We start from the raw sequence: 25,104 nt of genomic DNA on the forward strand, positions 1-25,104 counted from the left end.
TGTTTAATCTGCAGATAAGCAGATATTGCAGTGAGATTAATTTTTATGGAAGAAAAAGCGAGATTTGCTTTTTGTAAGTGTAGTAAATAACTCACAATGTTTTGTATGGAGGCCTCTAACGGCGTGATTTGATTTGCCTGGCAGTAGAAAACAAACCTTTTCCATTTATTAGCAACACAATGCCTTGTTGTTGGTTTCCTTGCTTGTTTAATGACCTCCATACACTAATTTGAAAGGTTTAGATATCCAAATTCTAAGACTTCAGGAGCCAGATTGCTAGATTGAGAAATGCTGGATTGGGGTGTCTGATCTGTTTGTGTTGTGTTAATAGATCTGGTCTGTTTGGTAGTTTGATGTGCGGTACTACCGAGAAGTCCAACAGTGTGGTGTACCACAGTTGGCGAGCCCACGTTGGTGCTATGAGTATCAGTTTGAGTTTGTTTTGACTCCGTTTGTTGACCAGGAAAGGAATGAGCGGGAGAGGGGGAAAAGCGTAAGCAAATATTCCTGACCAGCTGATCCATAGAGCATTGCCCTTGGACTGAGGGTGTGGGTACCTGGATGCGAAGTTTTGGCATTTTGCGTTTTGTTGCAAACAGATCTATGTTTGGTGTCCCCCAGCGGTAGAAGTAATCTTGTAGAATCTGGGGATGTATTTTCCATTCGTGAGTTTGCTGGTGATCTCGACTGAGATTGTCGGCTAATTGATTGTGAATGCCTGGTATATATTGTGCTATCAGGCGAATGTTGTTGTGAATTGCCCAATGCCAAATATTGTGTGCTAGGAGACCGTTGTGACGAGTGTGTGTCCCCCCGTTTGTTTAGATAATACATTGTTGTCATTTTGTCTGTTTTGACAAGAATGTGTTTGTGGACTATAAGGGGTTGAAAGGCTTTTAATGCTAGAAAGAAAGCTAGCAGTTCTAATATTTATTTGAGGCTGTTTTTGTTGACTGTCCCACTGACCTTGTATACTGTGATTGTTGAGGTGTGCTCCCCACCCAATCATGGATGCGTCTGTTGTGATAATGGCGTGAGGCACTGGGTCTTGAAAAGGCCGCCCTTTGTTTATATTTACAGGGTTCCACCATTGAAGCGAATAGTGTGTTTGGCAGTCTATCAACACTAGATCTTGAAGTTGACCCTGTGCCTGTGTCCATTGTTTTGCTAGGCACTGCTGTAAGGGCCACATGTGTAGCCGCACGTTTGGGACAATAGTGATGCATGATGCCATCATGCCTAGGAGTTTCATGACAAATCTGACTGTGTAGTGCTGATCTGGTTGTATGTTTGACACCATGTTTTGAAAAGATTGAACTCTTTGCGGGCTTGGAGTGGCAATTGCTCTTTGTGTGTTGAGTTGCTCCCAAGTATTGTTGTACTTGGGATGGTTGCAAGTGAGATTTTTGGTAATTTATAGAGAAACCTAGTCTGTGTAGGGTATCTATTACATACTGCGTGTGATTTTGACACTGATGTTGAGTGTTGGCTTTTATTAGCCAATCGTCGAGATATGGGAATACGTGCATGTGATGTCTCCTTATATGAGATGCTACTACAGCAAGGCATTTCCTAAATACTCTGGGTGCTGTTGAAGGGCAGTACCTTGAATTGGTAATGTTTGCCCTGTATGACAAACCGGAGGTATTTTCTGTGAGATGGATGGATATATGGAAATACGCATCCTTTAGATCCAGTGTTGTCATGTATTCTTTGTGTTTTAGTAAGGGGACTACATCTTGTAGTGGGACCATGTGGAAGTGTTCTGATTTGATTAAAAGGTTTAAAGTTCTGAGATCTAAGATTGGTCTTAGTGTTTTTTCCTTTGTGGGAATAAGGAAATATAGGAAATAAACCCCTGTTCCTTTTTGTTGGTGAGGTACTAGTTCTATAGCTTGTTTTGTAAATAGTGCTTGTACCTCTATTTGTAACATGTCTAGATGTTGTGCCGACAGTTTGTGCGCTCTTGGGGGAATATCTGGGGGGAAATGTGTGAATTCTATGCAGTAACCATATTGGATAATTGATAGGGCCCATGTGTCCGTGGTTATGACTGACCAATGTTTGTGGTAAAATGTTAATCTTCCCCCTACTGGTGATGTGTGTTGGGGAAGGTTGACAGTGAAGTCACTGTTTGTTGTTGGTGGCCTGCTTGATAGGCTGAAACTTTCCCCTTGATCTTGGGAATTGTCCCCTGAATGATCCGCGAAACCCCCCTCTCTGATATTGGGATTGGTAGGTGGGTTTTGCTTGAGAGGTGGATGCCTCTGAAGGTTGCTGTCTGAAACCTCCCCTAAATTGCGGTTTCCTAAATGTCCCTCTATACTGGGACGAGTAGAGCGCGCCCATGGCTTTGGCCGTGTCAGCGTCTTTCTTCATCTTTTCGATGGCTGTGTCCACTTGTGGCCCAAACAGTTGTTGCTGATTAAATGGCATGTTCAATACTGCCTGCTGTATCTCAGGTTTGAATCCTGAGGACCTTAACCAAGCATGTTGCCTAATTGTGACTGCCATGTTCACAGTTCTTGCGACAGTGTCAGCGGAATCCAGTGACGAACTAATTTGACTGTTCGAAATTGCTTGCCCTTCCTCTACCACCTGTTGAGCCTGGTTTTGATACTCTTTAGGTAGATGCTGGATGATATTACTCATTTCATACCAGTGAGCTCGGTCGTAACGGGCGAGGAGGGCTTGTGAATTTGCGATACGCCATTGGTTGGCAGCTTGTGATGCCACTCTCTTTCCCGCTGCGTCAAATTTGCGACTCTCTTTATCCGGAGATGGTGCATCTCCCGATGATTGTGTTTTTGCTCTTTTTCTTGCGGCACCAACCACTACGGAGTCCGGTGGGAGCTGTTTCGTAATGAACAATGGGGCTGACGGGGTGGTTTGTACTTTTTTTCCATCCACGGTGTGATGGCTCTTCCCTTCACTGGCTCTTGAAAAACTTGCTGTGCATGTTTAAGCATGCCTGGTAGCATAGGCAGGCTCTAGCATGATGCATGCGTGGAGGCCAGGGTATTGAAGAGGAAGTCATCCTCCAATGGCTCAGAATGCATACTAACATAGAATACAGCAGCCCTGGCCAAGACTTGGGTGTACAAGGTGCTATCCTCCGGTGGAGATGGTTTTGAGGGGTAGCACTCAGGGCTGTTGTCCGAGACAGGGGGATCGTGGAGGTCCCAGGGGTCTACATCATCTTGCGTTTGCACAGTATGTGTGGGTGACTGTGCAGTGGGCGTGCCAATTGGTGACCCTGTCCTTTGTGGCAAATGCGGGGGAGAAAGTTCCGGTGAAAAATGGCGAGTTGGTGATTTCTCCCTAGCCACTTTAGCTCTTGGCTGATCAGTCTCAGTCTCTGACTGAGGTTAGAAAGCCAGCTTTCTCTTGAACTTGAGAGGAGGGGCAGTTTGGATCTTTCCAGTATCCTTATGGATCTGTATCCGTGCCTGTGTTTGGTCAAACTCTTCAATGTCCAGCTCCTCTTCAAATCTGTGCCTCTCCTTTAGCTGTTTAGAGAGCCCATGTTCCTCTGTGTAAGAGGTCTTTTTCGGCTCCGAAGCCGGTTTTCTCAGCACCGAAATGCCCATGGTGAAGTTTGGCCTCGGCTCCGAAAGGCTCTTTCGAGGCTTAGTCAATTCGACCTTTGTTTAAATTTGTGGGACTCCACCACTGAAGCGAAGAGTGTGTTTGGCGGTCTATCAACACTAGATCTTGGAGTTGACCCTGTGCCTGCGTCCATTGTTTTGCTAGGCACTGTTGTAAGGGCCGCATGTGTAGTCTTGCGTTTGGGACAATAGCTATGCATGAGGACATCATGCCTAATAGTTTCATTACAAACCTAACCGTGTATTGTTGGTTTGGCTGCATGTTTGATCTTATATTTTGAAAAGATTGAACTCTTTGTGGACTTGGTGTGGCAATTGCTTTTTGTGTGTTGATTGTTGCTCCCAAGTATTTGGGATGGTTGTAAATGCAATTTTTGGTCATTTATAGAAAACCCTAGTTTGTGTAGAGTATCTATTACATATTGCGTGTGCATTTGACATTGGCTTTTATTAGATAATCGTCTAAATACGGGAATACGTGCATGTGAGGTCTCTTTATATGAGCTGCTACTACGGCTAGGCATTTTGTAAATACCCTGGGTGCAGTTGTGATCCCGAAGGGCAACACTTTGAATTGGTAATGTTTGCCTTGTATTACAAACCTGAGGTATTTCCTGTGAGATGGATGAATGGTTATGTGAAAATACGCATCTTTTAGATCCAGCGTTGCCATGTATTCCCCTTGTTTCAGTAAGGGAACTACGTCCTGTAGTGTTACCATGTGGAAATGATCTGATTTGATGAAGAGATTTAACGTTCTGAGATCTAGAATAGGCCTTAACGTTTTGTCTTTCTTTGGAATAAGGAAATATAGGGAATAAACCCCTGTTCCTTTCTGGTGATAAGGTACCAGTTCTATGGCTTGTTTGGCTAGTAGTGCTTGGACCTCTATTTGTAATAGGTCTAAGTGTTGTATTGACATTTTGTGCGTCCTTGGGGGAACATCTGGAGGGGATTTTGTGAACTCTATGCAGTAACCATGTTGGATAATTGATAGAACCCATGTGTCCGTGGTAATGTGTGCCCAATTGTTGTGGTATTTTGTTAATCTCCCCCCCACTGGTGATGTGTGTTGGGGAAGTGTGACATTGAAGTCACTGCTTGCTACTAGTGGTTTGCTTGGCAGGCTGAAATTTCCCTCTTCAGGTACCACGAAACCCCCCCCCCCTCTGGTACTGAGACTGGTAAGTGGGTTTTGTTTGGGAGGTGGATGGTTCTGAGGGCTGGTGTCTAAACCCTCCCCTAAACTGTGGTTTCCTAAATGTTCCCCTGTATTGAGAGGAGTAGACGCCCATGGCTTTGGCAGTGTCCTTTTTAATTTTTTCTATTGCGGTGTCCACTTCCGGCCCGAATAGCTGGTGTTGACTGAACAGCATATTCAATACCGCCTGCTGTATCTCTGGTTTAAAACCAGAACTTCGCAGCCATGCATACCTTCTAATGGTGACTGCTGTATTGACAGTCTGTGCTGCTGTATCAGCAGAGTCTAGTGCAGAGCGGATCTTGTTGCTTGAGATGGCCTGTCCCTCTTCTACCACTTGTTGGGCACGTTTTTGATGCTCTTTCGGTAGCTGTTGGATAATGTCCTGCATCTCGTCCCAATGTGCTCTGTCGTAGTGGGCAAGGAGAGCTTGTGAGTTGGCAATACGCCACTGATTGGCCACTTGCGATGCCACTCTTTTCCCTGCCGCGTCAAACTTACTGCTTTCCTTATCAGGGGGTGGCGCATCCCCTGATGATGGAATTCGCTCGTTTTCTTGCAGCCCCCACTACAACTGAGTCCGGAGGGAGCTGTGTAATAAACACAGGGTCTGATGGGGGCGGTTTATATTTTTTCTTGACCCCTGGCGTGATGGCTCTCCCTTTTACTGGTTCTTGGAAAACCTGTTGTGCATGTTTAAGAATGCCCGGTAACATTGGCAGGTTTTGATTCGATGCATGCGTGGATGCCAAAGTGTTAAACAGAAAGTCATCCTCCACTGGTTCTGAGTGCATTGATACATTGTGAAATGTTGCTGCTCTGGCCAGTACCTGCGTGTAGGATGTGTTATCCTCTGGAGGTGAAGGTTTTGTTTTGGTAACACTCTGGACTGCTGTCTGAAATTGGTGGGTCGTATAGATCCCAGGGGTCTGAATCGTCCTGTGTCATCCCAGTATGTGTGGGTGACTGTGCCACTGGTGTACCCACTGGTGACAACTGCGGTGATTGAAGTGGGGTCGTTTGTGGTGAGAAATGTGCGGGTAGTGACTTTTCTCTAACCACCTTGGCTTTTGGTTGCATTTCAGTCTCATGAAAAGCCAGTTTTCTTTTGAACTTGAGCGGAGGAATGGTTTGTATTTTCCCTGTATCTTTCTGGATTTGTAGCCTTTGCTGAGTTTGGTCAAGCTCTTCCAAATCCAGTTCCTGCTCGAATCTGTGCCTTTCCTTGAGCTGTAGAGAGCCCCTGTTCTTCCGTGTAGGAAGTCTTTTTCGGCTCCAAAGCCGTTTTTTTCGGTACCGAAACCCCGATGGAAACTGTCGGTCTCGGTTCCGAGAGGGTTTTTCGAGGCATGCTCGACCACTCTTTGTCAACTCTTTTCGGTGCCGGTTTCTCGACCCGAGTCAGAAGTCTTCGGCAATATTTTGGCCTTTTTCGGTGCCGACATTACTTGGTCACCGTCTTTTCTGTGGGTCGAGCCATGGCCTTCCGGCAGTGGCGTCCCCGAAGCCTTTTGTTTTATCATCTGACCTTGGGTGTGGGACGGGGCAGGTGCACTCACTTTTTGCGCCGCCGTCGATGGTCGATCCCCGGAGTCATCCGAGTCCGAACCCTGAATGGATATTCTCGTTTCTTCTTCCTCGACGTCGAGGTGTTGTGTCGGCTTCGATGCCATCTGTAACCGTCTTGCGCGTCGATCTCTTAAGGTCTTCTTGGATCGAAACGCTTTACAGGCCTCACAAGTATCCTCTCTGTGTTCGGGCGATAAACACAGGTCACAGACCCGATGCTGGTCTGTATAAGGATACTTGGCGTGACACTTCGGACAGGAACGGAAGGGGGTCCGGTCCATGAGTCTTCGACGACGGGTGTGGTCGGGCCGGCCAGGCCTTGGTTAAGTGCGGAAGCCCCAAAGGAACGCCGAAGCGGTCTTGTTGTCTGTGCCGATGTGTTGATACTAAACCGGTCCTGAATGCAAACAATACAGACGGATTTTGATGATTTTCTAAGTTTTCCCGATTCGAATTACAGAGCGAAGAGGAACACGTCCGAACCCGATGGCGGAAAGAAAACAATCTAAGATGGAGTCGACGCCCATGCGCAATGGAGCCGAAAGGGAAGAGTCACTCGGTCCCGTGACTCGAAAAGACTTCTTTGAAGAAAAACAACTTGTAACACTCCGAGCCCAACACTAGATGGCAGGAACAGTGCATAGACTGCCCCAAAACGCACCAAACAAATAACCCTAGGGGAGAGGATGTGGTGTAAGAACTGCCAACTTTGGAACACGGGCACACGGTTTGAGTCTCGGCGCAGGCTCAACATCCTGTGCTTTTGGCCAAATCACGTATCCTCACCTTGCTACTAAAAATTAATGTGTATCGTAAATGGTGCTCATGTAAAGCACTGTAATACCTTTGTATCAAGTTTGCACTATATAAAACTGCAAAACAAAGCACTCCAATACCTTTGTGTGGAGTTCATGCTACATTAAGCTGCAAAAAACGAAAGACCCCCATCGCAAAGAAACAGCAAGATGCCAGAAACCCAGGAAGATAAAGAAACAGCATAACGCCACGTGTGAACTAGTGAGGCAAAAGAAAAAAGTGAGCATCACACTATGGTACATGGCTGAGCGTGCAATAATCCATGTAACAGGGTCAGTCTCCAAGGCGGTAATAAAACAGTCTCAAGATGGGACAAACAAAAGCATTTACCAACGACAAAGGAATTTTTGAAAAGCAAGCCCAGGAACAAATATAAGTGACGGGCGCGATTAAAGTGCATAGAATAGATTACAACATGTCGAGAACAACAGCGCTTGTGTGCTGCTATGCTCAAACTAAAAACAGGCAAGTTTCCAGAAGCTTTAGGCTGGTATAATGCTATTTAAGGCTCTTGGGAACATACGCCGAACTAACCATTCTAGTTCATCATAAAGACTATGGCCCTCATTCTGACCTGGGCGGGCGGCGGAGGCCGACCGCCAAAGTCCCGCCGTCAGGTTACCGTTCCGCGGTCGAAAGACCGCGGCGGTAATTCTGACTTTCCCGCTGGGCTGGCGGGCGGTCGCCTTCAGACCGCCAGCCAGCCCAGCGGGAAAGAGGCTTCCACGATGAAGCCGGCTCGGAATCGAGCCGGCGGAGTGGAAGCTGTGCGACGGGTGCAGTTGCACCCGTCGCGTATTTCACTGTCTGCGCAGCAGACAGTGAAATACATTTAGGGGCCCTCTTACGGGGGCCCCTGCAATGCCCATGCCAGTGGCATGGGCACTGCAGGGGCCCCCAGGGGCCCCGCGACCCCCCCTACCGCCATCCGGATCTCGGCGGTCCGACCGCCGGGATCTGGATGGCGGTAGGGGGGGTCGGAATCCCCGCGGCGGTGCAGCAAGCTGCGCCGCCGCGGAGGATTCAATGGGGCCGCGGTACACTGGCGGGACCCCGCCAGTGGTGCCGGTCCGACCGCGGCTTTACCGCCGCGGTCGGAATCCCCATTGGAGCACCGCCGGCCTGTCGGCGGTGCTCCCGCGGTCCTCCGCCCTGGCGGTCAAAGACCGCCAGGGTCAGAATGACCCCCTATATTCTATGAAAAGCTTTAAAGCCGAACTGCATGCATCAGACGTAATGGAGGCTTGGTGAGCTTTTAGAAGCCAGCAGTTAACGCACAGGTTGGAAGAGGATTTTCTGCAAAGACAGAGCTATAAAGATATGAAGAAGTTAATAACCTATTAAAAATCGTTCATCATTGGTTTAGTGAGGAATTTTGGGAAATATTTTCTGTATTCTTTAGTGGAGCCCATTAACTTTTAGAGAGGAAAGCTGCGAGCTAAACCTTGACACAGTAACAGATGAGGAAGTAACATTTCTTGCAGTCTTGTTCAGGAACAATGTTGTGAAGGTACCATATCAAAAACTCCTTACATTCTATAGCATTAGAATTTCTTGTAGCAGGTCACTTGTTTTGTATCAGAATGTGAAAATAATTTGAAGCAGCTACAAATAACCGGACACTAAGTTCTCATGACCTATGCAATCAAGAACAGCTTTTGAAGGCTCCAGTGTAGGATGGTGCTTCCATGGCAACAGATTCCATTTCACACCTGTCTTGCACTTTATTTTGTGTCATCGTTGCATGACATATTGGCCTTAACAATTGCTATATAACTTCCTCCTTTTGTGCCCTTCTCAATTGGTCTTTGCTGGGTCTTACACCAGCCTCATGCCCAATGTCAGTGTAAGTTCTGCCCACATTTCAATCGCTCCTAAAAGTCAAATTCAAAGACTTAGGGGGTCATTACAACCCTGGCGGTTTTCAGACCACCAGGGTCGCAGTGGTGGTCTGACAGCCACATTACGACCGCGGCAGTCGCGCCAGTTGGACCACCAGCTCCGCCAGTTTCCATCCACAGGAGGGGCTGGTGGTCCTAATCCACATGCATGCAGTGCCGCCCTGGAGATTACACCCCCCTTTCACCCCCCCAGCTCTCTCTGCCAGCTTTTACATGGTGGTAGCACCGCCATGTAAAGGCTGGCAGAGACAGGGTGCAGGGGGCCCCAGGGAGGTACCATGCACTTGGCATGGGCAGTGCAGGGGCCCACATGGCCAACCCTGTTGTGCAATTCACTGTCTGCACTGCAGACAGTGAACTGCGCAGTAGGTGCTGGTGCACCCTATGCATCGCAACATTGCCACCGGCTCAATTATGAGCTGGAATCAATGTTGATCCAGCGGAGAACTCGTAATGGGGCCCGCAGGAAAGCGGCCACACTGGTGGCAACCTGACTGCAGGAGTTTGGCAGTCCGCCTTTTTATCCACCAAACTCAAAATGACCCTCTTATTGTTGAGCACTGTAAGAGAAGTACAATATAAAATTACTAAGTGAAATAAGATAGTCTTTCCTATGGCTTCTCTTACAGGTCTGCAAACCACCACTGACAAAACCACCACTGACAAAACCACCACTGACAAAACCACCCTTACCCTGCATTTTAGATTGTGACTAAGCAGGGATGGGAAGAAAAACACAAAAAGAAATCATCATCTTATGGAACATACCGAAGTCTTCCAAGCTGTATTTTCAGTACCTAAATATAAGATTTTAATCACAGCTACATACACAGGTGAGCCCCTCATCTGAGCCAATGAGTTTTAAATATTTTCTTTATTCAGGTAATAAAGCCTAGCAAGTACAGAGAAGGGCTGCATGGCAATTCGATAATGTAACTACAAAGTCGGCATTCCTGCTCTTTACTGCTTCACCCCAAGAACCTTGGAATGCTTGCAAGCTGGAACAGCAATATTTATAAATGTGTCCCTCGGTGATCAGTGTATGGCTGTAGTTAAATAAAATAGCATCGTTCCTGAATCCTTCAAAGGGGATTTGCCATCCCCAGAACTTGTTATCTCCCATGTCTTGCGTGTTAGACTCAAAGCTCAACTGTCATCTTTTGTTTTTTTGGACCCAAAAGTGCAAGCAATTATTTGCTAAAGAGACACGCCGTGTGCTTCACTGTATACTAATCCTTTGTCATATTATGTAAGATTTAAAATGGAAGTTAAAGTATCTGTTGTTACAAACGTTTGGTTTTAGTTTCCATTTGAAAGATCAATGAATTCATTATTAGTTTTATGTATACTTTTAGACAAATATAATTTGTCTGGAATAATGTATAGATTTCAATTAACAGACATTTGAATGAAAATTTTTTAATTGATTTAGTCACGGATGACGTGTGCAATGCCCTTGATGAAGTTTACATACAGCATCAATTTTCACATTTTCTGCACACAGGACTTAACTGCTCTGACCTGCACAACCACCTTTTGTTGAAACAGTATTTGGTTGTGGACTCATCTCCTTGACAATTTAATTTTGAGGTGTTCCATGAAAGCTTCATATCCTAACAAAGAAATAGCCATAATTAGATAAGGTGGAGCAATAGTTACGTTTCTGCCTTAATTATATTCTCTCTCATTTCGCCTGGCTACAAATTATAGAGCGACAACTTATTGCTCCTGTTTAACCTCAATGCCCATTTGCAGCACTCGTTTTGAATGAAGTAGGCTGATGCTCAACTGGCTCATTAAATATTCTGAAAAAACAGGGCACAAGTGGGTAAAGTACTGGTCTGGTTTGTCTGGACATTGGTCAAGAACTTGTTCATTCAAAGAAATCAACATTTGTATTGGAAGTCTAAAATTATTACCTCTGTGTCCAATTCCCCAGTCAAGTACTGGATTTCTTGTGGTTTATCTAGAGTCCCAGCTTTTGGAGGACTGGAATGTGAGAAAGAAACAGCTTTTCTTCTAGAGCACACCTTCAGAAACTAAATCGAAATAGACGGAAAAAAGAAATTCACTCTTCCAAATATTGGTCGCTACTACCTCCATTTTCAGAAAGCTCAGATTCTACCACAAGAACTAGTAGTGGTGCTTGTTTAGTGAGAAGTTGTTTCGATAGGGATGTACGAATACTTAGCTTGAAAGCCTGAGGAACACATTAAATCATTCTGTGGCAGAAGTAGGTGGACCAAACAAACTGTAGTTTTCTGACATTCATTTGTTTGTTTTCATTTGTAGTTCTAAAGTCTACAAATATTCTTGTCTTCCCTCGTGTAACCTGCACACAGTCTGCAGGATGAAAAATAAACCTGTACCCTGAAAACAGAGGCAGTGGAAAAAAACGAGGGAGTTCAGTAGGCCTAATGTGGTCCATTACAGAAGAAACACATAGTGGAAAAGGAAGAATGGACTTTAAGAAAAGGATCAGATATAATGTGAGGAGGAACACAATAGATTATGGAAGAAACCAGTTAAAATAATAAAAATAAATAACAGTATGTACATAAGGTCTGATGTACGTTAAATCATATAATTCTCTAACAAAGTAGGCAGAATTTGAAATGAATAGTGTCACTACTTAAATTACTATTCCAGATTTTCCTAAATGGATGGAAAGACCCAATACTGTACAGCAAACAATAAGGCTGGAATGTTTTAGTGAGAAGATTTCTTGGGTAAATGTTTATTAGGTTCATGTTTTTGTGAGACAAATAAGTATTAATGATTTTTTTTTGCATCCTCCAATACGCAAATAATGAGTTAGTACATATTTAGTCCAAACAAGTTCAATATAAGGACTGGGTGTGTGCTTGTTAACCTGATTTAGTCCATGCCATTTTGATGAAATCCCCCTGTTCATTAAAATGGTTTGCTGTTTCTAACTCTGTTACTACTCTTGCATTCACCACCTTCCATCAAGTTCCCTTGCGCATTTTCTTTCCCCATAGGCTCAGCGTTAAAGAGGACAACTGATGTATTTTTAGTTAACATGAATACAAAGGGCTTACAAAAATGAAACTACTAATGTACTGGGTAGTTTGTAAATAGTTCAGTTTCATATGTTCATGAATAGCTTTTGTTAAATGTTGCAAGTTCTATCCAATACGTCCCCAACAGACAGTATCACCGGAAAGCAGCATACTTACTTAGAAAATGGGATAGCGACCAACAAACAATGCTATTGACATGAACTACTCTGATTTACCAAAGAAATGTTACATGGGATCATACCATGCTGATTCTGTTTTAGCCATTTTTTTTAATGCGATAATTGTATATAATAACTCCTTGATAATGGGGATGAGACAGATTTTTCTTTTTGTCTATTGGGGATGCTGTCCAACCTTTTCTTGATTTTACTGCTCATTTGGGACTTGGAATGGTTTCTGACGTAAACTATTGTGCATTAACTTTGCACTTTGTGCCTTCAAAGCATTTATTCTGTACCGCTTCATTCTGAGATTTCTGTAATAAAACACTTTAACTTTTCCCTGATCTAGAATTTAGTAGTTCTAGTTACGCAGGATCAACCCAGAGTGGAACCTCTTGAGGTTAATTGTGGTGTTGTGAAATGTTTGGGGGACGTCATTTTTTGGGTACAGTCCTAAAACTATTAGGGTACAGGCTTCCACTTCAACACATGTACCTGCAAAATTAGAGACCTGGCTCTTCATCCAGGCCAACATACACAAAACTAAGACGGGCCCAGACTTTGCAGAAGACAGCTTAGCTATGGAAAGAAAATAAGATAACTGTCCCACGAAAGAAAGTAACATGTTACATGTACAAATAAAAAGCAACACATATGCAACAAAAAGGCCACTAGATTCAAAGAGTCAGAAACAATGTAAATAAGTTTCAAAGTAGGTTACATGTTGAAAGAAATATTACTGGGTAAGCCTTTATTTCCCGAAATACTAGTTAAGTAGGATGTCTGTCACACCCTTATCTTGTCACGCATGCTCCATCGTGTTCCATTACAAATGTCTTCTATTCGGTAGGTTACCATCTTAAAAAATGAAAAACAGTGTGAAAAAAGATACCACTTGACAGGACTTTAACTTGTACTGTTTTTTGTTATGGCAGCCATCAACAAGTTTTCTTTCTTTATTTGAGAAGTGGTGATCCTAAAGTGTTTTGGCAGAAGTGGGACTTCTGTTTGTAGATATTTTTTTTTAAGAATGCAGTGATGGACAGAGCAAGAGTTGCAGTGTTTTTAGAGGCAATGCCAGAAGGGCATGGGTCCACCAAGTCCTTACTTGGGGCTTTCTATGCTGAAAACACATTTACTGTTAAAGACAATGGAAATGGTATACACCAGATCCATTTCCACCAATAAACCTGAGCTTGTATGTGTAACATTGTTTTTCACTGATCACACCCTTATTATCAGCACCAGATAATAACCTAGTTGTATCTTTATCATACAGTGATCTAGTCCAGAGGCCTACACCCTTTCCTGTAATAAGAGTTACTTACGTTTACTGAAAATCGTGAGCTACTAATGTTAGAGTTAAGAGTGACCATGTTGGACAAGATTACTAGATGCAGTGATCACCTCAACACATCAGAAAAGGCTGCTAGCAGTAATCTAAAAAATGTTTTGTCAATGTCAAATGCAGCAACATGGATAATACATAACAGTTATAGCTTCAATGTTTCTGGCACTCAGTCAATTACTAATACTGCTGCATGATCACTCAAATGTCCACTTTAATTTTTTTAAGCCACTACTAAATATTTTGATGATCCTGTTAAACTAAAAATGTCTCTCCAGAACATTTCACCACATGCAATGGATACAGCTGCTAAGAAACTTATTTCTTGTATATTTCTGTTCTTAGCTATGATAGCTTTCTTTATTTCTCTGCCCTATTTACTTCTGCTCTGCCGTCAATCTTGTTATGTTGTTGACACGTCCATACAAAATCTCCCTGGTTGTGCGCCCAGATCTGGATGTTTCTTCTCGGTCTGCTACCTTTTCTGTTTTCCTATGTATTTCTTTTTAACTCTTCCTCAGTTTTATGCGAGTCCTGATATGCAGCTTAATTTCCATTCTTTCCTTATCCTCTATATATTATTGTGATTTTATTTCCTTTCCTCTGCAGCTTGTCACCCCTGCTCCTATATGTTTTGTACCATGTACTCAATATGTTTAACGCTGTCTCGTGGAAGGTTTGTGGTCTTGGATATCTAGTTAAACAGCAAAAGGTTCTCTCACTTATGTAAACCTAATTCTAGAACTGCTTTTATACAGAAAACACACTGTAATGCCTCTGAGTCGGTTTACTTGAAAGGACAATGGGTCGGCCAGGTTCTCTTCCCTCCAGCAGTTGAACCTAAAGATGGTGTTGCTATCCTTTGTCATAAAGCTTTGAAATTGCAAGTTCTCTCAAATGAGAAACACCGATGGTAGCTGGGTGTTGATCACTGTCATCTTAGACAACAACCACCTCACCTTGATTAATACTTACTGTCCTGTTAAATCTGATTCTTACTTCTGCTATTCAATCAAGTCAAAACTTGCTAATACCCCTACCTTTGATATTATGGCTGGCGACTAACCAATTTGTAGATCATTTTACTGATAGAACATCTAAATATAAGTTCAAACCTGATGAATCACAACGTGTTTCAATCAGCTATTACTTTCAGAATGTTATTAGATGTTTGGAGGACCTGTAACTGTGATGAGTTGGAATATTCTTTTTTCTTCACTGCTCATAATAGAATGTCCAGTCCTGATTATATTTGTCACTAAATTGTTGATCCCCACTCTTCTGAAATTGCCTCCATCTTTATATCTGATATTATCCGGTTACTTGCTTTCCTAGAGGTTTCTAATATTGATCCACAATGAGTAAATAAAGGTTTAATAATTTATTAGCCAATAACGAATTTATTACAGAAGCTACCACCATAATACAATAATTATTTCCCCATCAACAACTCTGCTGACACTTCTATTAAAAACAACGGGGATGCATGTAAAGCTTCCTTTTGAGCCTTCATTATTGCTTACTCTGCCAAGAAAAATGCACAATATGACCTCCTGCTGAAACAAAGACACTTGAACATGCTTACTATACTTCCAAGTCTTCGTCTATGCTTCATGAATTAAAGCTAAATCCGCTCTTAAACTGGCTACTGTTGATGCATGCAATACTCTGCTTAAATTCAAACCCAAACTTCACGGACAGCAGAATAAAGCTGGTAAAATGCTTGGCAATTACATAAAAATTAAAGCTGAATGTAAGGCTATTGGATCCATTAAGTGAATTAGATGGTTCTGTATCCAGTTCTAATGCTGATGTATTTTTTTTTTTTTTAAATAAAAACTTAAATAATGAGGATTCTTCCTCTCCTACACCTAATCTCCAGAAATTATTTAATGACCTACTCCATCTGCCTTCACTTAGACACATTTGCTGAGTTGGAGGCCAATATTATCCTTCAGGAAGTTTTAGATACAATTAATTTCTTGAAGAGAGCAAAGGCACCTAACCCAGAAGGTTTTTCTATTGAACAAATTGCATATTTGTCCTACTTTTTTTTAATCCCAATGTATTTAAAGTTTTCAATTTTGTATTTTTGACTCCAAACCAGATGGCTTATTTTTAGGCGCATTAATAACCATCATTCCTAAACAAGATGAGGACCCTAAATTTTGCAAAAACTATAGACCTACTTCTCTTATCAATTATGATTGTAAGATCTTGCTTAGATTCTAGCTTCCTGTCTGGAATCTATTGTCCCCTTCTTGGTAAATCCAACAAATCTAGTTTTTTATTAAGGGAAGACATGCTTCAGAGAATGCTAGAATGTTCTCCAATACAGTCCAGTCTAGCTGCAAAATTCACCTCACCAATTGTGGTTTTCTCCCTAGTTGCTGAAAAAGCTTCAGATTTGATTAACAGGCTATTTATGTTTACCATACTTCATTGGTTTGGTTTTGGAACAAAATTCACTTTTTATTAAACTATTATATTCTAACCCCCAGGGTAGTGTTTTTGTTAACGGTTGTTTTGCTCCCTATGTTGATTTACACAGAGGTACCAGACAACAACCACCTATTTGTCTTATGTTTGGGGCCTTTTTTTGGGAACGGATTCGTTGTAAAACACTTATATCCAACTTCAAAAAAGTTTCTCACAAAGTTAAGTTCTCAGCTTACTGAGATGATATTCTAATATATATGCCCAAACCCCAAGCTTTCCTGGATCTATTTTTAAAAGAAATGTCCTTGTACTCAAATGACTAGCTATAAACTTAATTTTAATAATACAGAGATATTAACCTCACATTCTCTATCAGTATGTTTGCCAACACTAATATTACATGGTGTCCTTCAAAGATGATTAAATACCTATATATTTGTGTTTTTGCCTCCACTCTACAAAAAAGTCATAATTCTGTTAAGTTGAAATACAAAAGACAAATGTTATTTTCAACTTCATCTCAGCTATATTTATGGTGGTGGGGGAAGGCTTGACACTATCAAAATGATGATTGTACAATATATTCTACACACTACTTCTAGATTACATTTTAAAATTTCTAATAATTTAAACAACCTGACTATTTGTATTAAGCTCCTGTGGAATAATAAAACTTTGTTCTGTTATTGTTCCTTTACAGTTATGTTGTATATGTCAAACTATCCATTTAGCTCTAAAAAAACAATTTGCAATGTTGTCACTGTTTATTAAACAGGCTACTATTTGATAAAAGTTCTTTCAATGTTTTTTGCATTCCTCCATTTGGTATAACCATTTCCTTAAATTATGTAACAGATCTTTGTATATTAAACATTAGAAAAAGGTACAACTTATGTACACCAACTTATGAATGATAAGTCTATTGTCACTCTCAACTGCCTATAAACACAATATCAATTACATGACTTCTTTATAGGGGACTATAAATCAATTTTATATTCTCTTGAATGTTTTTTTCTAAGTACCACATCAAACCTTATTCATTAATGCTAGTATTAGATGCATCTATTGATAAGGTTATACATGATAACACTCCCCAAAACTGCATTTCTTAATAAGACCTTACTTTTTTCAATTTTAACTAGAACTAAAACTTCTTTACAATTATGGGAGGTAATTTATCCACTCCATTTCCTTCTCTCTCCAACTTTGAGATAAGATATGGCGTAAACTATTTACAACTTCTAAAGCTGCTAATATATCACCCAGTACCTCTTTTTTATTTATCATAGAGCAGTCATTATACCAGACCATGTGGCTAAATTTGATACTTTAGTTTCACCTTTATGTTGGTCATGTTCCAAAGACAATGGTTCATTAATACAGGTTATAAGTTATGTTGCCATGTTAAAGCGGTTTGGAATTTAGTTTGGTCTAAATGCTTAAAATTATTTCAATGTATCTTTCCATTTACATTCCAGACTGTTTTCGTTGGTTCTTTATCACAATGTTGATCACCTGTCGCCTAGGAAGACAAAGCTAAGATGTGCATAAACAAATGACAAATAACAGGGCCAGGCCTGAAGCATTTTAGAACATGAAAGCTATCGAGATTTGCACTTTCCCGTTGTCCTTTGGTTAGGTTCACACTATACAAATACCACATGCAAAATTTCCAAACAACTGCAGCCCTTCACGCTTCATTGCGCCTTAGAATCAAATTAAATAAAACCAAAGTAAGGCATGTAATAAGTAGCATAGGTGCCCAGAGATTTTCCACAGGTACTGTTTTAAAAGAGGCTAACTGAGCTGTACAAAAACAGCCCTATAGAGATGGAACACAGTCTCATATCAGCACAGAACTACAGCAGTATTATTAATACTACATTAAGTTAATATGTATTGCTAAAGTACATGTTTGGTCTGTGACATGCCATTAATTGACAGATGTGTATTAATATCCATCACCCTGCCGCTCATGTTATCGACTTCTGAAGGATTAAACGCTTGATGAACATCCTGAAATTTTAACCTGTGACCTTGCATTGAAACACCAATTCCTGAAGAGGGCATGTTAGTCCACTAAGCCAAAAGACCCAGTTTAATATTGTTCTCCAATACCCCATTAGCTATGGAGGCATACAATCACCATCATACTGTTAACTAGTTTTTAGCTGTTTGGGTGCCTTATGTCAGGATCACCGCTTCACATGTAAGTCCAGTGCTTGATAAGATTTTTCTTTTAAAAACTTTGTTATGTTTCAATGACTTATTTATTCACCATAATGGACCAATTAAGATTTTAAAATCCCCAGACACTTCAGAAGCTTTTTGTCTATGCACCACCTTGCTACCAAATTAGACACTGTATACTGATATGTACCCCCCCCTTACCTGCATTTCTACTCAGGCATCCTCAATACTACCCGATTAATTGTTTTTCCTGCTATTCATTACCTTCTGGGGCTGAGCCTAGGGCACAATCAAAGGAGTGCCACAAATCAAAACATCGCAGATTCCGTAGAAGTGCCTAACCTCCTAATGTCCAAATATCTGGTCAGTGCTGGCTGCTTCCACCTAAGCAGGCAGACCAAAGGCAACAGTCCTATTGTAAATGCAATATTCTGAGACTAGTTATCATTTTCAGCTCTTTCTAGAACATTTATCTCCAAGTACACTTCTTGGTAAAAGTCAACTCCACTGGAAAGAATACAACCACTTACTGCAACACTCGCAGGCAGAATGTCACCTTTAAGACAACCCTGGGTGATTTCTAAGTTCTCTAAGCCACCATAAACAGAGCAGCTAGAATAAAGTGATCATACCAATCAAATCATAGCTTAACTTTGCACACATTTAAACTGCATAATTTGGAATATAAAAGTGAATTAACAGCGCTGGACCATTACCTCCTGAATGATCCGCTTCTGTGGACCAATGTCCATCGTGCTTCACACCAGAATTACTCAATCCCCCATTGTTCTGTGTCACATTTGTGTCTTGCAATTTAGAGGGCACTGCTATTTCATCTGGTACAACATTCAGATCTGTGGTTGTGTCGCCAATTTCTGACGAATCAAAAAGAGGGGCAGTGGAGACTATGCTCGATAGAGCAGTGCTTTGCAAAGGTTCCTCTGTAATTAATCCATCTTCCGATGTACAAGCACTGCAACCCGAATCCTCTGCTGTAATGCTGGCATCCTCAAATGATACCCCAAAGTTAGAAACCACATTGACATTCGTTTCATGGCAGTCACTGTGCACAGAACTTTTTAGTTTATTTTCTTTTTCTGTGGTTTTATCAGAGCTTGAAGAAGGCAGGTCTGTTGATCCATTTAATTGACTGGTGTCATCCCTCAGGCTGTTATCGCTCTGCAGAGGAAACTCCACTGTAGTTTTACAATTGGCAATAGTATTTTGCCTGTTTGATTCCAAAACCTTTACAATTCCAGATATGGGAGGAGGTAAAGCAACACCGGTGTCTAGTCCTATAGAACCATCAACTTGATTTTCTAAAATGTGGCAACTGATGCCTGACATATTACCTACTGTGCCAGACAGGATCTCTCTTGTAGCTGCTAAAATTACTTGTGAAACAATTCTCATTGCCAACTGTTCAATGGGGCCAGCGGCTAGTTTTGTGTGATCAGTTTCATTTTGGAAATCTGCATCTGTGTCGGTGCCTGCTAAGAGTTGGGTTTTTCCCAGACTTCGAGAAAAAGCAGTTATCTGACAAACATCTTCTTCGGTTACCAATGGGCTAGAGTCCACATTCATTAGCATGCCAACCACAATGGACTCTTCCGCATTATCCGCAGAGGATTGTGTATTGATATTAAGTCCTACATCAATAGCAGCTATGTTGGAGTCTCTTCCAGAAGAGTGATTTTTACAAAATTCGCTCATAGGTATTTGGTCTGCTAAACTGATTGTGTTGCATTCCACAGTTTGAAAAGATCCCTTTTCGACCAAAGATATTAAGGGATCTTGGTGTGACATTACAGGTAATGGGGCATGCAAGTTCACATTTTTCTCAAAAATTACATTATAGGCTGCATCAGTGGTAAGTTTATTTTTAGTCAGTTCAGAAGGATGAATGTTTTCTTCCGAAATGAGCATTTGGAGACATCGCTCTGCAGTCACAGGGGTGGTGAATTTAGTTGGCTGAACATCTCCCTCAACAACCAAGTTGTTTTGGATGTCCATAGAGGTAATTTCAGCATTACCTGTAAGTTTAATTGTTTCTTTTTCTACCAGAACACATGGTTGAGTCACTCTCTCCATGGTGCTAATTTCAAAACTCTCTGTGGACTTTACAGCTTTCTCTGTTTCAGTGTGCCCAGCTTCAATTACAGTATTTAATTCTACAAATCCATCAGAAAGTGCAGTGTTTGCTTCAATGATGGAATGACCAACTTTACTTGGAGGTGTAATTTCATTCATTTGAGCAGCCTGAACAGTTTTTTCTTCAAAGTTTGGATGGTGTTCATGTGTAATTTCATTTTTTTGAGCAGCCTCAACAGTTTCTTCTTCAAAGTCTGGATTGTGTTCTTCATTGACAGAGGATATTTCAATGGCTTTAGTGGACTGAAGTGCTTTTTCCTGGAATAAGATTAATGCATCTTTATCAGTTAAGCCCCCTTCAGTAGTGCAAACCTCTTCCTCATGTACCACAGGCTGCACAATACAGTTGTTGTAGGCTGTGTCTGTGGCTCCAGGAGGTTGACCAGCATTTTCCTGAAATAAAACAATGTGTTCAAATTCATCCAGAGATGGATTTAAGATGCATTCAGTTTCTTGAAGTAGACTTGTCTCAAGTGTTACCAAATGGCCAGCATTGTTATTTGAGGCAATTTCTCCATAGTGAATGCTTTGAACCGATTCTTCCCCACGATGAATAATGTTGGCATCATTATCCACCTTAATAACTTTACTAAGATCTGAATGCTTAATCTTGTGCATTACTTGTTCATTAACAGTATGTGTAGAGGCACAGGTTTTAAGATCCAGACACTTGACATTTTCCTCAATTATACTTTCAACAAGAACATTACTGGAGCACTGTGTTTGATAGGCCATCATGTTGCCCACAGCAGGCTTTTGGACATCTTGCTCTAGAGGTAAAATCTCAGTGCATGCACTTGATTGAACTGCTGCTTCATGACGAAGCGCTTGCAAATCCTCAGCACCTTCCAATGTAATGGCCATGTCACTTCTTTCTGTTGACAAGAGCTCCTTGTGTTCAGCAGCTAACACAGGCATTGTTTCAAAAAAAGCCATCTGACTAATGTTTCCAACGATCTCATAATCCTCAGTATTCAAAGAACAGGTGTCTGGATATTTGAAAACGCAAGCATCTTCCATATCTTTACAAATCACCATTTCTTCTTTTGGCCTAGTCTCAGAAGAACCATCAAGTTCTTGTGTGGATCGTAAGCTTGAAAATTCCAATGCGCTGGATAGGAGAGTTGCTTGGAAAAGTGGCTTTTCTTCCAAATCATCAGCTATGCTGCTTGATAAGTTATTTCCCAAGGACTGTTCTGTTAATGAACTTTCATCTCCCATTTCGGACACGCTTGTTTTTTCAACATTTTCAAAAATTGAAGATTCGGATAGTGTGCCAAATTGTGAAGACCTGGCATGGGAAAGGCATTTTTGTGGAATTTCCTCTCGGTCCCACTGCAAGAGAGGTGCTGTTGAACTAATTACTTCTTCAGGAGAAATACATTCTTTCTGGATATCCTCTGCATGTTGATCTCGTCCAGTGGCTACTGGACAGCCCGGTTGATTGGTTATTCGATTTTTTTTCCGTGAAAAGAACCACCACCAACCAATAATTGCCAGAACTCCAGATAAGGTGTAAGGGAATATTCCACGGAACTGCAGAGCCATTTTAAATCTTCAAGCTTTATTTCTAAATAAACAAAAACAAACATATCAATTAAATGGATCCTCTTACTCAAAATTGCCAGTAAAGCACAGACCACAATAAAGGCGACCTTTTCAAAATGTAATTGTCATTGAACAACCACATCACTTGTCCATTACTAACATTAATATGCAAAAGAACTGTTTATGATGGAGTAGCTTTTTCTTCACTTGTTATTCTAACAAAAAATGCTTGGATCAGCTTGAAGAACAAACTTGCCCAAGAACAAACTTTCCGAAAAACTGATGCTTTACCGGGTGATAGTGTATGTCAGATTTATGGGGCTTGACTTATAATATATTATATCGCAGTGTACAGAGCATGGTGCTACCCAAGGGTGTTCTTGCACTGAGTAAAATAGAAACATTGACCTAGTTATCCAAGAAATTAAATGGATGAGACTAAAAAGTCTGTTGTGCCCCCCCTAAACACCACCCCCACCCAACACTCCCTCCTCCCCAAGTTGACCTTGAGATTATAAGGCTCACCTTTCATAGTTGAGGACACAAAGATGGGTGTTTAGCTTTTACTGCGGAATTACATGAAATATTCCGTTTAGAGTTTTGTGCATCACGTATAAAACCTTAAACTAGACTCTCGCATTATAGGAAGCCAGTGTAAGGGGACCTCAGATGTGTGGGATATGCTTTATGTTTCCATAGGTCAGACGTGCTGCCACATTCTGCACCATTTGCAGTCTAGAAAGAAAGGCCTTAGGAAGAACCAAAAACAACTCAATACCATAATCCGGTCTGGCTCTCATGCTGCAGCTTTTGTATCCTTTAGGGGTAAGAAGGACATGGAGAGCCAAAGTATGCATGCAACATCTTGAGGTGAGTGCCTTGGCTTGTGGCCTGAACAGAAAGTTAGACTTTAATAGATATCATTGATTCCTCACATGAGAATGCCAGAAGTACGTATTCAGTAAGATTTTAACCCCCTACCACTATAACCTGTCTGTTTCAGATAATATTTGCCCATATCGCATCAAACTGATACCAGGGAGGTCTGAAATGAAGATACCAACATACCAGGGTCCCCTCTCCCCTCCCCTATACAGTAAAACAAGAATTGTCAGCAAAAGGTTAAAAACGAAATATTAAAGACTGGAAGTGTCATGTTAAAACCATCAGACATAAAGAGGTTACGAAACAACGTGGAGCCATATGTATCGCTACATGGTCAAATCCCAGTGGATGACCTAGGCTATACATTAGAAGTGAAGATGCTTGAGATCAGTCCTTGAGAAAAGAAACCATTTCAGAACTGTCCAGACATGCCTATTTTCCGTAAGAAGGAGGAAATAATGTGTGCGAGGGAACAGAAAAGACAATTAAGATAATGGATAGGACATTTGGTTACTTCACAAAGATAAAAAATGGCTGTGCTTTTGCCTCTCAATGTATTGTCTCCCCAAGATGGGATTCCAATACCAGCCTCCTGGCTGCTCAGCACTCCAAAGCTTCCTAATACTGTTTCTACAACCCACACCCAAACCACAGCCCCAGCTTGATGATTTTTTTTTTTTGCCTACCAAATAGAGATTTCTTTATTTTTAAACATTTTCCTGAGAGTTTGACAAACAACAATTGAAGCTGCCAGTTTTTAGAGAACTGGGGCATGGTATACTCAAACATTGTCATCAACAATGTGTGGCAGAGCATACTGCATGCCAATCGAGGGAAGTTAGCAGCTGAGTAAACTTTGGATAAGAAGCAGTGTGTGTAAGTTTAGGGTAGCATTGGAGGGTAGGAGGGAGTAAGGGGGGTTGCTTATGTTGCAGCCAGAGGTCAGTTTTGTCACCTTCCAGGAGCGGGCAAGTGTGTGCTCCACCATGAGGAGGGCCAAGTTGTCAAAATGGAAGGAGACCTTGTCAGTTTTGGAACGCCATTGGCTGCTAAGTGCTAACACCACCCAGTCGGGTGCTGATACTGGTTTAGGTGTGAGGGACGAAACCAAGGCAATGACTTGGGTCCAAAATGGTGTTCGGGTGACCAAAGCATATGCTGAAGTCATCTGAAGCAGAGAAGCAACAGGGTCAGGCAGCATTAGCTAAGGCAAAAAATGTGTTCATCGCTGCTGGAGAAAGTTCTGGTCTATGAAGAATATAATATTGGATCAGCTTAAATTTGGCATAGAGGGATACACTTCAGGGAAAGCCACTGTTTGAGACCATTCATGTCATGGAAGGCCCTACTGGCGTCCTCTTCTCATCTCAGAGGCAATATAAGGAGTGGCCATATGGAATACAAGTACTTTATAGAACCAAGCGGCATGCATGTGCTCAGACCCCATGGTATAAATAGCCTGGACAAGTGAGCGTGCTCCATGCTCTGTGTTAACAATGGACCATATGCATCTGAGGGATAAGTTGTACACAGCACTAAATTAAGTGTTACCCCCTATGCAAAGCAAATTGGTCAGAGAGATAGTCAAATAAAAGGAGTCGGCCATTCTCAAAGAGGTCAACTTGGGTGTCTATGAGGGGCTAGGGTCAACATTTCAAAATCACCCTGGGCGAGGGGATTGTAGAGGTTGGGGAGATCTTGAAATGGGAAGGTTGTAGCATATGGAAGGATGCCATTGAGGGCAACAGAGCCCAAGCATAGGACCGCAGTGGTATACAAAGCAGGGAGGGACCAAACAGACAAATATCTTATTTGTGGGACATAACTCCTTGGTGAAATGGTCATAAACCTGGAACTCTATACTCTTCCTCCTTAGACATAATGTGTATCAGAGGATAACGCTCTGAATTTACCTGCTACAACAACCACCAGCAATTCTATGTTGCAGTGTGTCAAGTTATACGTTTCATGATGGAGATCTCACATTTGTAAGTCTTAGTTTTGTCACAACTGCAGACATGGGAACAAATTCAGATATGACAAATGGTGCCACTATATTTGTAATTCTACAAATAAACGTAACTGGGCAGGAATCCAAAGGAAGAACCTGGTTTTAAGAAGGCAGACATCTAGTTACCTTTACCATACAGATAGTGGGGAAAGGTGGACGGTTTGAGTAACAGAAAGAATCACTGACAGCAAGAAAAAAATAAAAAAAAGATACCCATCTACAATAGGTA

The 25,104-nt window shown here is 41.7% G+C and overlaps 1 protein-coding gene across 7 annotated transcripts in view; it reads right to left on the reverse strand.

Moving 5' to 3' along the window:
• Window positions 1-25,104, reverse strand: part of AKAP1 (A-kinase anchoring protein 1) — a 312,712-nt gene that overhangs the window by 167,064 nt on the left and 120,544 nt on the right. For all 7 annotated transcript variants that reach the window (XM_069226646.1, XM_069226648.1, XM_069226643.1 and 4 more), the window contains one exon: window positions 18,997-22,001. In XM_069226646.1, the coding sequence (XP_069082747.1) occupies window positions 18,997-21,979 (2,983 nt within the window). In that variant the 5' untranslated portion in view covers window positions 21,980-22,001. The remainder of the gene's footprint in view (window positions 1-18,996; window positions 22,002-25,104) is intronic.

This window comes from Pleurodeles waltl, chromosome 3_2 (assembly GCF_031143425.1).
Source record: "Pleurodeles waltl isolate 20211129_DDA chromosome 3_2, aPleWal1.hap1.20221129, whole genome shotgun sequence".
Classification (NCBI taxonomy): Eukaryota; Metazoa; Chordata; class Amphibia; order Caudata; family Salamandridae; genus Pleurodeles; species Pleurodeles waltl.